A 15,845-nucleotide genomic window follows, 5' to 3' on the forward strand; every position below is an offset into this window, starting at 1 on the left:
AACTATTTATGCTGTCATTCTTGAGAGTAGGTACGTAAATTGGGGAAGGCTTGTAGGGGCCCCAGTGCATTACTTTGCCCAGGGGCTCATGCTGCTATTAAGATGACTCTGCATAGAGGAGTGTTGCCTTTCCTCCATTTATATAATTAAACAAGTGTTCTATAGACTTTAGGAAGTAAATATAAATGGTTTTATATGGTATAGTTTTTGAGAGGCTGACACTGAAACTAATGGGGCAGATGATAAACATAATTCCCATGTCTTCCCATCTATCGCGCCTATATCTGTGTCCCAGCAACGCCTGCAGGGTAATTTAGAAGAATCCTGTAGGGCATTAAGAATGGCATAGCTTCTGGATATCATACCCTTCTTGTCTCTTTCCAAAAGAACCTCCTGAATCAAAGCATGGTCGGTTGGACCGAGCCGAGTGTGTCATGATTGTGCCTTAAGGGCATGCCTCAATTGCAGGTACCTAAAGAATTGGCTACGGGGAAGGGCAAACTCCGCTTGTAAATCCAAAAAAGGATTTAAGGGTCGAGCCCCGGTATAATTTAAACATATAACGTAGTCCAGCCCTCTCCCAGACATCATTGGCTAAAACTGATTACAATAAAATTCAAATGAAAGGAAACATCACAAAAGAAAACAAAGGCTGGCATTGCAGATTTCTTATCAATCAATTGCCATGGTGATCCTCTGACCTCACTATTTTGAATGACCGAACCAGAATAAATATGCAGCATATTGAAGCCAGAGGATTAAAATGGCAGCCAGGAAACTAGCAATTTCAGGGTGAAGTTAGCAATGGCAGTCTTCATATTTCTATGGTGGAAGATTTACTCAAAGGCAGGTTGGGCAGAATCCCTTTGGGCTCTGGCAGCTGCCATGAATCATGGAATAGCCTGGCAGTTCATGGGTTGGTATTCCTGGCTGCATTTGCTTTGTAATAAGCCTGTAAACAGAGGAGGGGACCTTGGAGAGTTTGCACTCCGGGAGCCTTTCCATGAGAAACAGATGTCAATGTCAGGGGCTTTGCTTGCATCGGAAATGTAACAAAAATATCAATTCCTACAAAGAACCATAAATAAAATGTCTCAGGAAAGCAATCTGTAAATATTTAAAAGCGCCGCATCTGAGTCACCAAGAAAACACCAAAAAACTGTAAACAGACCTTGAACCAATATACTGAATATTACAAACACACACAGTGTGTGTATGTATATATATATATATTTTATGCACTGAATACATGTTAAATCTTTATGTGGTCAGTCGATCCAAAACTGATATTTCAATCTTTGTGAACGCTGAAGACTTAAACCCTCCCGACAGTTTCTTCCGTCTCCGGGGGACTCAACTGGTGAGATCTCCGAGCTGCATTCCCCAGGCTGCACACCTGCTGTTGCCATTATTAGGGGCTCCCATCAACCCTGGGTGATTTGAATTCATTCTATATTTTTGGATTATGTAACAGGAGGAGCTGGAACATATGAAGGTCGACTGGGGCACCCACATCTCCCAGGGGGACAGGAATAAAGCTGGAAATTATGGCAGGGAGATCTCTCTGTTGGGGTATCTAGGACAAGTAGAAGACCAGCAGCTGGCTCATTACTCTGGGATCTTGTCAGGGCTGGCTTAGCCCTTCCTCCTCTGGGCTGGCCCCTCAGCTGTCAGCTAATTGCCAGCTCTCTTCTCTTTCCACAGTTACCAGCTGTTCCTGATGATGCTCGCCTGACCTGCCTATTTAAAGCCTTCCAGCTCACTCTTTCCTTTGCCTTCGCGTTGGTCACATCACAAGGAACCATCTCCTGCTGTTTGTTTCAAGACTGGCTTGCTGATATCCCTCCTGGCTTCTTATCCTGCTTGTAATTGCTCTCCTTGGATCCCTGACTTCAGGCCTGGCTGATAACCCGATCTGGTTAATGAACTTTGGACTGGCTGACTACCCGATCTGGCTACTGGACTCTGGCTATGCTTGACTACGCTTTTTTCTATTTACCTTTTTATTGTTATTAATAAACAAGTGTTATTTGATTGTACTTCTGTCTCAGTCTCATGGTTTCTGACAGATCTACCTATAACTAAACTATTGCTTTTAGGTGGACTGACCCTTCAATATTTCTGTGCCCCTCCCCAGCTACACCAGGGCTTGAAATTTAAGACTGCAAATGTAGCATTCATTTAAAAGATGCTTGTTAAAGGGAACATGTTGGCTGCCATGGCTGGAAATATTAGCCATTTGCTAATCATATTGATCCTCTGGCTAACCATCAAACTATTAAACAACTTCACAAAAGCCGGCTTTCCTTCACAGCTTCAATGAGTTGCTCTCAGCCAATCTGGCACATGGACGGGGAGCCATAGGCACTAAATCTGTGCATCAGGAATCAGAGTTGATAAATGATGCATCTCAACTCTCCTAGCGTCAGAAAACAATTATTTACAGACTAAGCCCTTGTACACACGGTCGGAGATTCCGACAACCAAATCCGTCGGATTTTGTCCGAAACTGTTGTATACACACGGTCGGATGAAGTTGTCGGAAAATCCGACTTGATGACGTTATTTCGTTACAATGGGACTACGTTCAGGCTAGTAGCCAATAGCTTTGGTGTAGGAATTTGATCTGAGCATGCGTGGCACTTTGTCCGATCGGAATTCTCTACACATGATCGGAGTATGTCCGATCGGAGCATTTTGACGGAAAATATTTCCGGCAAGTTGGAAAAGTTGGTCCGACGGATATTCCGATGGAAACAGTCCGATGCAGACCACACACAGTCGGAATATCCGACCGTGTGTACAAGGGCTAACAGTTTCTAGCAAATATTTCTTTCTAAAGAAAATGTATCCTAGTTTCTAGTAGATTTTTTTTCCTTATAGTTTCTAAATGATATTTGAGTTGGTCTTTAAGAGATTATTATCCACATAAGTGGTGCCCTTAAAGGCTCTCATCCTGTCTATCACTGCATTGTAGTAAAATAGCAGTGTGGCTCTACTAATTAAAGGGAGAGGTAAGCTTGGCAGGATATATAGAAGGATTAACGTAAGGGCCTCTGCTGAATAGGAAACAAAAGTCAACTCTCAATTTCAAACTTTTTTTTTTAAGTTTAGAAAGTTTTCAGTTTCAAGAGTACTTAAATGGGGGTCGCATGAGGTTCTCCAAATAACTCTTGGTAATGAATAGGAGGGAGGCAGGGGGTCTGCCGCCATAAAAGCCTCTTGTTTTTTTAGGGGACATGCAGAGGCTGATAGCTTTTTAAAGATTAATCCTAGAAGGTTTGATGTTCTCAAGGGTTCCTTTGTGGTGTTTCCCTCAGTTTACCACAACATATAATTGCCATAAAAGCCACAACACTCCTTTTAAAAAACAAATTTCAATTGCAGTCCGGTATGGATTTTTATATTTGTCTAACAAAAACAACACAACAGTCTAAATTTCCCAGAACCCAACTCCCTCTGCTCCTGTAGTTGGCTTTCTTCGTTTTAACATAAAAGTGATTACATTTGTTTTTAAAAATGAGTTCCTATTTAGAGTCTGCTATGACCTTTTTTTTTTAGCTGCTCCAGCACTAGAATAGTTCATCCGTACTCCACATTTGACTGGGGTGCTTGTATCTGCAATCTTGTATATACGAGGGTTGTTCCAAGTCACACCGGGATTTTTCATTTTACAGGTATAAAAAGGGATGCTAGGGTGGGCAGTACTTTTTGCAGTAGTAAGTTGCAAGTGTGTCCTATTACTGATAGGTGGGGCACATCTCGGGGGCCAGTTCAGAGACCATTACCACTTCAGCCCCGGACCATTTTGCTGGCCAAAGACCAGAACACTTTTTATGATTCGGCACTGTGTAGCTTGAACTGACAATTGCGCAGTCATGCAACGTGGCTCCCAAACAAAATTGACGTCCTTTTTTTCCCATAAATAGAGCTTTCTTTTGGTGGTATTTGATCACCTCTGCGGTTTTTATTTTTTGCGCTATAAACAAAAATAGAGCGACAATTTTGAAAAAAACACATTCTTTTTTACTTTTTGTTATAATAAATATCCCCCAAAAATATATAAAAAAACTTTTTTTCCCTCAGTTTAGGCCGATACGTAGTCTTCTACATATTTTTGTTTAAAAAAAAAAATCGCAATAAGTGACTATTAATTGGTTTGCGCAAAAGTTATAGCGTTTACAAAATAGGGGATAGTTTTATGGCATTTTTATTAATATTTTTTTTTTTTACTAGTAATGGCGGCAATCAGCGATTTTTATTGTGACTGTGACATTATGGCGGACACATCGGACATTTTTGACACATTTTTGGGACCATTGACATTTATACAGCAATCACTGCTATACAAATGCATTGATTCCTGTGTAAATGAAACTGGCAGTGAAGGGGTTAACCAGGTGGTGGCAGTGTAGGGGTTAAAGCGGGGTTCCACCCTAAAGTGGAACTTCCGCTGATCGGAACTCTCCCCCCCTCCGGTGTCACAATTGGCACCTTACAGGGGGGAGGGGGGTGGAGATACCTGTCAAAGACAGGTATTTACACCCACTTCCGGGCATAGACTCCCATGTCATTTCCTGTCCTGCCGCGCTGTCTGCTGGGACACACCCGGGTCCCAGTGACAGCGCGGACAATTCCTATTGCGATGCGCGACTCGCGCATGCGCAGTAGGGAACCGGGAAGTGAAGCCGATTCGCTTCACTTCCTGATTCCCTCACCTAGAATGGTGGCGGCAGCAGCCGAGAGCCAAGCGATCGATCGGCCTCGGCATCGCTGGAACCCGGGACAGGTGAGTGTCCATTTATTAAAAGTCAGCAGCTGTAGTATTTATAGCTGCTGGCTTTTAATATTTTTTTTTTAGGTGGAATCCCTCTTTAAGTGTTCCTAGGGGCTTGTTACTAACTGCAGGGGGCTGGGCTTTGTGTTAGTGAACACTGATCTCTGCTCCAATCACATGGAGCAGAGATCAGCGTCACTTGTTGCTAGGCAGAACGGGGAGATGCTGTTTACAATGGCATCTCCCAGTTCAGCCGCCCCGTGAGACGATCGCGGGTATGCCCGCGGCGATCAGGTCTGCGGGACCCACGACCGGACTCACGGGGGTCCCGGCCGGCACACAAACACACCTGCCGGCGGCCCATTTGCAATGGCAGGGCGGCATTTAAGATTAGACGTACCTGTACACCAATATGCCTGCCCGTGCCATTCTGGCGACGTACATCGGCGTGCGCCGGTCGGGAACTGGTTAATCAAAATGACAGACAACAGTGTTAGTGTTTGCATGGAACAGCTCCACCACAGACTTACCATCACCAACATTTTTTTTCAAACAATTGCATCTGCAGGTAAAGTGATGGTAAGTGTTTTATGGTGCACCCCGCTGCGCCACTATCAACGGTGAAAACTTACTGTAGGAGGAGTGTTGACACAAACTACTGGGGAAACATTTCACCATTGTGGGAAGGTCAACGACACAAACTACTGCGGTGTAATCAGTGTGGGAGCAGAAACACAAACTACAGCCAGGATATCTCGTTATTAAAGGAAGCGCACAGACTAAAAACTACTGCTGGAAATCTCACCATTGTGGGAGAATTTTAAAAAAAAAATTGGCATATGAATCAACTTACCCACGCACAAACAAAAATAAATTATTCGGTTTGGCCAGAGATGACTTAAAAAAGACTGGATAAAAAAAAGAAAAAAAAAAGGAAACTGCCTTTACAATTTTCCTGGTCTGTCATCTTCATCCTTGTTCAGCCCATCAATTCAGTCCTGAATGCATATATTTCTTTTGAGTGATGGACTTTAAAGGTCACCTTCAGACCTATAGTACTGTGCAAATTTTTTTTGGCAGGTGTGAAAAAATGCTTTAACCACCTTAAAGCGGGATTCCACCCTAAAGTGGAACCTCCGCTGATCGGATCCCTCCCCCCCTCCGGTGTCACAATTGGCACCTTTCAGGGGGTAGGGGGGTGGAGATACCTGTCCAAGACAGGTATTTTCACCCACTTCCGGGCATAGACTCCCGCGGGACTCTACGCCATTTCCTGCCCTGCCGCGCTGTCTGCTGGGACACACACAGTTCCCAGTGACAGCGCGGAGATTTCCTATTGCGCGGCGCGGCTCGCGCAGTAGGGAACCGGGAAGTGAAGCCGATTCGCTTCACTTCCTGATTCCCTCACCTAGAATGGTGACTACAGCAGCCGAGAGCCGAGCGATCAATCGGCCTCGGCTGCCGGCATCGCTGGACCCCGGGACAGGTGAGTGTCCATTTATTAAAAGTCAGCAGCTGCAGTATTTATAGCTGCTGGCTTTTAATATTATTTTTTTTTGGTGGAATCCCTCTTTAATACAGGGCACTTATACCCCCTTCCTGACCAGGCCATTTCTCAGCTTTCAGCGCTCTCACACCGTGAATGACAAGCTTGCTTGTAACCATCTGACATTTTTATCATTTTGCTCACACAAATAGAGCATTCATTTGGGGGTATTTAATCACTTCTGGGTTTATTATCTTTCTACTTCACTGATGGGCGCTGATGAGGCGGCACTGATGGGCACTATACAGGTGTTTATTGGCGATACCCCCCAGCCAGGCGAAGGGTATTTCTCACTTGTGTTACTTGTGCTCGCAGTGCTTTTATTCAGCCAGGTGTATCAGAGGGGCTGAGGTTATTCTTGGAGTCGAGGCGCAGAACAGAGAACCCCACTGGGGTGGCGCTACAGAAGGTTTGTTAAAAAGTATCTTTATCAGAGCAGCTCATGAAAAGAAATGACAAAACCAGACGGAGTTCAGTATATTAGTCCTCTGCAGCCTCTCTCTCTAAACTTGAAATGGAGCGTAATTGCTCGACTAGTTTCGCTTCACAGCTTCATCAGGACATTACCTACGTCTGGAGATACATTGGTTTAGTATGGCAAGTCATTAAACATTATAATCACAATATAAAAATATAGTAATTTTAGTATGGAGACATAGTTAAAACATTTCAACGTGAGAGCACGTTCCTACCTCCTGTCTGCAAAGTCCAGATGGATGGAGGTCCTATGAAAACGGACTGGCGGTCCCTTTTCCACCCTTTTTTAAAAAAAAAATTTATTCCCCCCCCCCCATAGAGGAGAGTGGGACCGGGTCCACTCTGCACAGTGAGTGAAGATGGACCTGTCATTCGCTTGCTCAGCGGGGTTCAGCGGAGCTCAAGGATGGATAGCTGATCTGATACACAATCACTGCGGGGGTTACACCCCCTTCCTGACCAGGCCATTTCTCAGCTTTCAGCGCTCTCACACTGTGAATGACAAGCTTGCTTGTAACCATCTGACATTTTTATAATTTTGCTCACACAAATAGGGCATTCGTTTGGGGGTATTTAATCACTTCTGGGTTTATTATCTTTCTACTTCACTGATGGGCGCTGATGAGGCGGCACTGATGGGCACTGAAAAGGTGTTTATTGGCGATACCCCCCAGCCAGGCGAAGGGTATTTCTCACTTGTGTTACTTGTGCTCGCAGTGCTTTTATTCAGCCAGGTGTATCAGAGGGGCTGAGGTTATTCTTGGAGTCGAGGCGCAGAACAGAGAACCCCACAGGGGTGACGCTACAGAAGGTTTGTTAAAAAGTATCTGTATTAGAGCAGCTCATGAAAAGAAATGACAAAACCAGACGGAGTTCAGTATATTAGTCCTCTGCAGCCTCTGAAATGGAGCAATTCCTGGAGATAAAAGCGTCAATCTACAATCCACATTCTGCAGATTTGACTTGCTTATTTAGGAGTGAAAAGCGATAGGACTCTTTACCTGGAATTCGGCGCGGCCTTTCCCGTGCGCATAAAGGAGACATTATTCGTCAGAGCTGATGCTGGGGGACTTACTGCAGATAAATATAGTATCTGGTCTATACATCTGGGATGAGCGCGGCGGGGGCATTTCCTGTTTAATTCCTCATGAATTAAAACCTCGGATAATATAAATTATGGCTGCAGTTGGGGCAATGAATGAGCAGGAGCTACAACAAAATACACTTTGTCTCTGCTGAGAGGCTGACAGCTGACCGGAGGCCGGTGATAAAACGGACACAATGCCTTCCTTTTAGTGCCAAACGTATTTGAAAGGTTTTTTTTTTTTTTCTTTTTAAACTTTGTCGGCAGGACTGTATCGTCCCAAGAAACATACCTTGGCCTGGTAAAGGAGAACTATTTGTATCAAAACTTTTTAAAGAAAAATAACATTTCTATTCTATAAAGCAGAAAAAACACTCAAACCATTTATAATGTTTCTGTACATGTAGAAGTAAAAAAAAAAACTCAGGACCCGTACGGCTGAGCAGCCCTGTTGTAGAGCATGTCAATGCTTCTCAGGTCGGAACCAGGAAGAAAAAAAAAACGCTCCCATGGACTGCTCTGCTTACAGCTGCTTTAACCACTTTCGGCCCCGGACCATTTTGCTGGCCAAAGACCGGACCACTTTTTGCGATTCGGCACTACGTCGCTTTAACTGACAATTGCGCGGTTGTGCAACGTGGCTCCCAAACAAAATTGACGTCCTATTTCCCCCCACAAAATAGAGCTTTCTTTTGGTGGTATTTGATCACCTCTGCGGTTTTTATTTTTTGCGCTATTAACAAGAATAGAGCGACAATTTTGAAAAAAAAAACACATTATTTTTTACTTTTTGTTATAATAAATATCCCCCAAAAATATATAAACATTTTTTTCCCCTCAGTTTAGGCCGATACGTATTTTTATGGCATTTTTATTAATAATTTTTTTTATTACTAGTAATGGCGGCGATCAGCGATTTTTATTGTGACTGCGACATTATGGTGGACACATCGGACATTTTTGTGACCATTGTCATTTATACAGCAATCAATGCAATACAAATGCAGTGATTCCTGTGTAAATGACACTAGCAGTGAAGGGGTTAACCAGGGGGTGGCAGTGTAGGGGTTAAGTGTTCCTAGGGGCGTGTTACTAACTGTTGGGGGCTGGGCTTTGTGTTAGTGAACACTGATCTCTGCTCCAATCACAGGGAGCAGAGATCAGCGTCACTTGTTGCTAGGCAGAACGGGGAGATGCTGTTTACAACGGCATCTCCTCGTTCAGCCGCCCCGTGAGAAAATCACGGTATCCCAGCGCCAATCGAGTCCACGGGACCCGCGACCGGACTCACGGGGGTCCCGACCGGCACGTGATGGCAGGGCGGCATATTAGAATAGACGTACCTGTTCCCCAATATGCCTGCCCGTGCCATTCTGCTGACGTACATTGGCGTGCGCCGGTCGGGAACTGGTTAAGGAATAAAGGGGTGAAAGAAGAGAGGGAGAAAAAAGAAACCCATCCTTTTTGTATGTTTTGGGTACAGGATACAGGGGATCTGCCCCATAGCATGATACCTGCTCTGTCCCTCCAAGTAGTGGAAGTGAAAGCAGGCACATTTAGATATCAGCTCCTTGTTTTAGAACAGGACCCGGCCTCGTAATGAGATCACTTCTCCTGGCTGGCTTCACACACCCTCATTCACCCCCCCCCCCCCCCTGGCGTGCTGCATCATTGAATGAGATTGACAGCAGTGCGAGCCAATGGCTGCGTTGCTTTCAATTCATCCACTCCAGCCAATCAGCGGCCAGGCTGAGCGGCGAAGAGGACGGCGGGGGCGAGCGTGGGACTTTCAAAGGGGTCAGGTAAGTAAAACGGGGGGCTGGGGGCGCCGGCGGCGTGAGATGTTTTTTCACCTTAATGCATAGAATGCATTAAGGTGAAAAAACATTTACCTTTACAACCCCTTTAAAGGAGAAGTACAGCCAAAGATCAACAGCAGGCTAAAGTCACTGAGCCAGTCCGGGCTGGGGAAAGTTTGCAACCATATGGTCGTGATTCAACCTAGATTTCTGGACCGACACCTGGTTCAGCCTCTCTGCTTTCCGCTGAGAACCTGAGCCAGCTGCTTCCACCCCCCACCAAAGCTCAGCCCTCCAGTGAGAGCTAGAGGCACAGACCAGAGATTGGGAGACCCTCTAGTGGAGAAAGTAGTCCGAGAGGGTATAATTCACACGAACCCTCGCCCTAGGGACTTGATACAGTAGGCTCAGCCAGTGAAGGAATTTGGGACCGAATTGACCGTCTGGTCAATGTGAACCAGATCGTCCATTACCTTACTCATGCGAATGGCCAGTACTTTTGCCAGCAACTTGGCATCTACATTAATTAATAAAACGGCCTATAAGAGGCACATTCTTCAGGGTTCCTGCCGGGTTTGGGCACCAAGACCACTATCGCATCAGACATTGACTTAGGGAGAGAACCTAGTGTTGAGAATTGTGTCAGCAATGCAGTGAGCCTGGGAGCCGGCAATTCCTGATAGGTGGCGTAAAATTCCACCTAAGGTCCAAGGGCTTTCCCCGACTGCATAGTCCCCACTGCCTCCTGGACCTCTTTCAAGGAGATGTCCTCATCTAGCTTCTCGCTTTTTGCTGGTTCTAAGGTAGGGAGCCAAACTCGATCCAGATACCGAAGCAGCTGACAGTTGTCAAAGGAGACCCTAGAGGAGTACAGGGTTTGGTAAAACTCCAGGAATCTTGCGGGGCATGCTGCTGAGGACCTGAGGCGGTGGGGGGGATTCTTAGTTCTTGGGAGTATATTTATTTTTTTGGTACTTTACTTGACACTTACATAGTTACATAGTAGGTGAGGTTGAAAAAAGACACAAGTCCAACCTATGTTGTGTGATTATATGTCAGTATTACATTGTATATCCCGGTATGTTGCGGTCGTTCAGGTGCTTATCTAATACTTTCTTGAAACTACCGATACCCCCCTCTGAGACCACCGCCTGTGGAAAGGGAATTCTACATCCTTGCCACTCTTAGCCCTTGTACACACGGTCAGACATTCCGACAACAAAATCCGTCGGATTTTGTCCGACGGATTTTGTCCGAAACTGGTGTTGCATACACACGGTCGGACAAAGTTGTCGGAAAATCCGATCGTTCGTAACGTGATGACGTTATTTCATTACGACGGGACTACGTTCAGGCTAGTAGCCAATAGCTTTGGTCTAGGAATTTGATCTGAGCATGTGTGGCACTTTGTCCGATCGGAATTCTCTACAAACAATAGGACAAAGTCCGATTGGATCATGTTGTCGGAAAATTTTATACCACAGTTCTAAAACTTTGTCGGTCGGATATTCAGACGGAAACAGTCCGATGGAGCCCACACATGGTCGGATTATCCGACAACACGGTCCGATCGGACATTTTCCCTCGGAGTATCCAACCGGGTGTACAAGGGCTTACTCATTTTAATGAGTGGATACGAGTATCGTTAAACTCCCTTCTGCGAAAAAGTTGTATACCTGTTGTGGGGTCACCAGTATGGTATTTATAAATTGAAATCATATCCCCTCTAACTAATATCATCCAGAAACTTTATTAGCTTTGTTGCCCTTCTTTGTAGTCGCTCCATTTCCAGTACATCCTTCCTGAGGACTGGTGCCCAGAACTGGACAGTATACTCCAGGTGCGGCCGGACCAGAGTCTTGTAGAGGGGAGAATTATCCTTTTATCTCTGGAGTTGATCCCTTTTTAGTGCCAATATTCTGTTTGCTTTGTTAGCAGCAGCTTGGCATTGCTGAGCCTCTCATCTACTAGGACCCCCAGGTCCTTTTCCATCCTAGACCCCCCCAGAGGTTCTCCCCCCAGTCTATAGATTGCATTCATATTTTTGTCACCCAAATGCATTATTTTACATTTTTCTACATTGAATCTCATTTGCCATGTAGTTGCCCCTCCCCATTAATTTGTTCAGATCTTTTTGCAAAGTTCCCACAGCCTGCGGAGAAGTTATTGCCCTGCTTAGCTTAGTATCGTCCGCAAATACAGAGATTGAACTGTTTACCCCATCCTCCTCCAGGTTGCTTATGAACAAATTAAAGTGGTTGTAAACCCTCCATTTCAACTTCAGCTCATTATAATCTGCATAGAACAGGCAGCTGATCGCTGCCCGTGAAATGTCACTTCCTCTAATAGTTTCCTCACAATCCGTCCTGCAACTAATGATGTTATCGGAGCCCGCCCAGTCCGTAGCATCTTTAATGGCATGCTATATGTACCGTTTCACTATCCACAGCATGCCAGCTTATTTCCTTTCACTCTGAACGGCACAGGAAAGGAAGTCTCGCAATACTGTGCCCTCTTCCTCACCTTCCTGGATAGAGGCTTGGTTTACACACAACCGCGCATGCACAAGATTAACACAGGAAAGAGAAAGAAGGGTGGAAATGACATGCACACATAAGAGAACATTTATAAAAGCAAAAAAATATTTGCCCCTTTCTGTGTTTTTTTTGCATATTTGTCACACTTAAATAACTCATAAAACAAATATTATCAAACAAAGATAACCCAAGTAAATACAAAATGTAGTTTTGAAATAATGGTTTCATTTATTAAAGCAAAAAATCTGACCAAACCTGCCTGGCTTTAAGGGAAAAAGTAATTGTCCCCTAAACTTAATAACTGGTCGTGCCACCCTTAGCGGGAATAACTGCAATCAAACGATTGCTATAACGGGCAATGAGTCTTTCATATTGCTGTGGAGGAATTTTGGAACGCTCTTCTTTACAGAATTCAGCCACATTGGAGGGTTTTTCAGCATGAATGTCCTGTGTAAGGTCATGATACAGCATCTCAATTAGATTTAAGTCTGGGCTTTGACTAGGCCACTCCAAACCTACATTTTTGCTTTGTTTAAACCATTTGGAGGAGGACTTGCTGTTGTATTTCTCGGATCATTGTCCTGCTGCATAATCCAAGTGCACTTGAGCTCACAAACTCTTTTAGAATTTTCTGTTAGAGTTCAGAATTCATGGTTCCATCAATTATGGTAAGTCACCCCTGACCATCACGCTACCACCACCATGTCTGACTGTTTGTATGATGTTCTTGTTTTGAAATGTTGTATTCATTTCATGCCAGATGAAATGGGACGCACGCCTTCCAAAAAGTAACATTTTTGTCTCATCAGTCCACAGAATATTTGCCTAAAAGTCTTGGGGATAATCAAGATGTTTTTTGGTAAATGTGAGATGAACCTTTGTGTTCTTTTTGGTCAGCAGTGGCTTTGGCTTTGGAACTTTCCCACGGATGCCATTTTTGCCCAGTCTTTTTATTATTGTTGAATCGTGAACACCGATCTTACCTGAGACAAGTGAGGCCTGCGGTTCTATAGATGTTGCTCTGTGTTCTTTTATGACCTCCTGGATGAGGCGTCGTCATGCTGTTCAAAGTTATCTCCATTTGTGGATAATGGCTTTGAGACCGTTCCTATACCGATACATGTACATTACTTTGATTCTAAACTGTTCTTGAATTTTTTTAGATTGTGGCATGATATGTGGCTTTTTGTGATCTGTTAGCGTGCTTCACTTTGTGAGATAGCTTCTATTTATGTGATTTCTTGATTCAACAGGTCTGGCAGTAATAAGGCCTGGGTGTGGCAAGTGAAATTAAAGTGGTTGTAAACCCTTACAAACCACTTTGACCTACAGGTAAGCCTAGATTAAGGCTTACCTGTAGGTCCAAGAAATATCTCCTAAACCTATACAGTTTAGGAGAGCGCCGTAGACAGCGGCGTGTAGTCACACTGAGTCGGCCACAGATCACGGTGATATGCCACTCGTGTCGGCTCCCGTGCGCATGCGCGGGAGTGACGTCATCGCGGCTCCAGCGAATCACAGCGCCGGAGCAGCAAGACCCGGAAGTCACTCTGGGATACATGGCGGCAGCGAAGATGAAGATGGAGGACCGCTTCGGGGGCTTTGTTCTCAGGTATGCATACTAGCTCATTATGCCTTTGCCTTGCAGGTTGCTTTTTTTTTTTTTTTTTAACAGCCTTTACTTCCTCTTTAACCACAAATTTTTGGAAAGCGGAGTTAAAGCGGAGGTCCACCCTAAAGTGGACCTCCGCTCATCGGAACCCTCCCCCCCTCCGGCGCCACAATTGGCACCTTTCAGGGGGGAGGGGGGAGCAGATACCTGTACAGTACAGGTATCTGTACCCACTTCCGGGATAGCTCTCTGCGGAAAGGGGCGTATTTTACGCCCCTTTCCGCAAGTGCCCGCCCCTTCCCGCAAGTGACCCGCTGCCTGCTGGGAAAACACACAGATCCCAGAGGCAGCGGGGACCGTCCTTATTGCGCAGCGCGGCTCGCGCATGCACAGTAGGGAACCGGGAAATGAAGCCGAAAGGCTCCACTTCCTGATTCCCATACCCAAGATGGCGGCGGCAGCACCCGAGATACGATCTACAGATCGGCTTCGGGTGCCGACATCGCGGGCGTGCTGGACAGGTAAGTGTCACTATTTTAAAAGTCAGTAGCTGCAGTATTTGTAGCTGCTGGCTTTTAAAAAAAAAAAAAATGCGGAGTCCCGGCAGACTCCCACTTTAAATCACAGCTAATTCATGATTTTAGCATGGGAGGGGGCAATTACTTTTTCACACAGGGTCAGGCAGATTTGAACAGCTTTTTTCCCTTAATAAAGGAAATAATAATTAAAAACCGCATCTTGAATTTCCCTGGGCTATCACTTTTTTTTTTATACTGTATACAAATTTTACATGCATTCTGTATATGTGGCTATACTTATAATAAGTTTTAATGCAAGTTATGTGGGTCATTTTCTGCCACTTTTACACTGTTCTTTATTCATTTCAACGTAACGAGTGTTATAGTGCACACTAAAAACACCGGTGACACCAAACAGAACCACACTAAACCATGAAGATGAGAATGATATGTAATTCATTGTGTATTCTATATTTAACTTGTACATTAAAAGATGCATAGGTGTGAACGTACCCTTAAAATATCAGAAAGAGACAAGTATAAAAAATGAAAGTAAAAAGATAATAATGATCAACAAACTTACTTGTAATTGTCATCTTCCACAAATTTTTGCAGCTCATCTATGTACCGGACGGACTTCAGATACTTCTGCACATGGGGTAACGTCACAAGATGATCTGTCAAGATAAAAAGAACCAATAGATGGAATTATAATTGTATTACATGGTAGTTTGTATACAGCACAGCATATGTGGCTGTACAGGGAGCATCCACATGCAGATACACACACAGTACATTAGAGGTCGACCGAATATATCGGCCGATATTTGCCGTTTTTTTAATGAATCGGCATCGGCCGATTGTGCTGATAAAAAGGCCGATTTACAACTACAGCGCGTCTTGCAAATGACTTCTGTAATAGAAGTCAATGCAAGTTGCCGGAGTCTTCAGTAAAGCGACTTTCCTCCTCTCTGGGCTCTGCCAGGAAAAGAGTAAAGAGATACAAATGTTTACACTTATGAATGGACTGAGCTCTGTGTGTAGAGTTCTCAGTTTAACCATTTAAAGACCAAATCTTTTCTGACACTTGTTGCTTACAAGTAAAAGTCCTGTATTTTCTGCCAGAAAATCACTTAGACCCCCCAAAAATTATATATATTTTTTTAGCAGAGATCCTAGGGAATAAAATGGCGGTTGTTGCAATATTTTATGTCACACGGCATTTGCGCAGAGGTCTTTCAAATGCAATTTTTTGGGGGAAAAAAATACACTAATGATTTAAAAAATAAATAAATAAATAAAACAGTAAAGTTAGCCCATTTTTTTTCATCCAAAAGTTTTGACTACCTGTTTTTATTTAATATATATATATATATTTTTTTATCTAAATCATATATACAAGTAAACTGATTGGAGGTTTGTTTTGTTTAATAAATGTTTAAATGTAAGAAATTTTCTGTATCACTTATGAAGGCTGCTTTCACACTGGAGCGGG

The 15,845-nt window shown here is 44.1% G+C and overlaps 1 protein-coding gene across 5 annotated transcripts in view; it reads right to left on the bottom strand.

The window, feature by feature from the left end:
* RALGPS1 (Ral GEF with PH domain and SH3 binding motif 1) overlaps window positions 1–15,845 on the bottom strand; it is a 659,487-nt gene that overhangs the window by 157,879 nt on the left and 485,763 nt on the right. For all 5 annotated transcript variants that reach the window (XM_077484871.1, XM_077484870.1, XM_077484869.1 and 2 more), the window contains exon 11: window positions 14,934–15,027. In XM_077484871.1, coding sequence (XP_077340997.1) covers window positions 14,934–15,027 — 94 coding nt within the window. The remainder of the gene's footprint in view (window positions 1–14,933; window positions 15,028–15,845) is intronic.

Source organism: Lithobates pipiens, unplaced genomic scaffold, assembly GCF_037356315.1.
Source record: "Lithobates pipiens isolate NorthernLeopardFrog02 unplaced genomic scaffold, aLitPip1_a1.2 Scaffold_166, whole genome shotgun sequence".
NCBI lineage: Eukaryota > Metazoa > Chordata > Amphibia > Anura > Ranidae > Lithobates > Lithobates pipiens.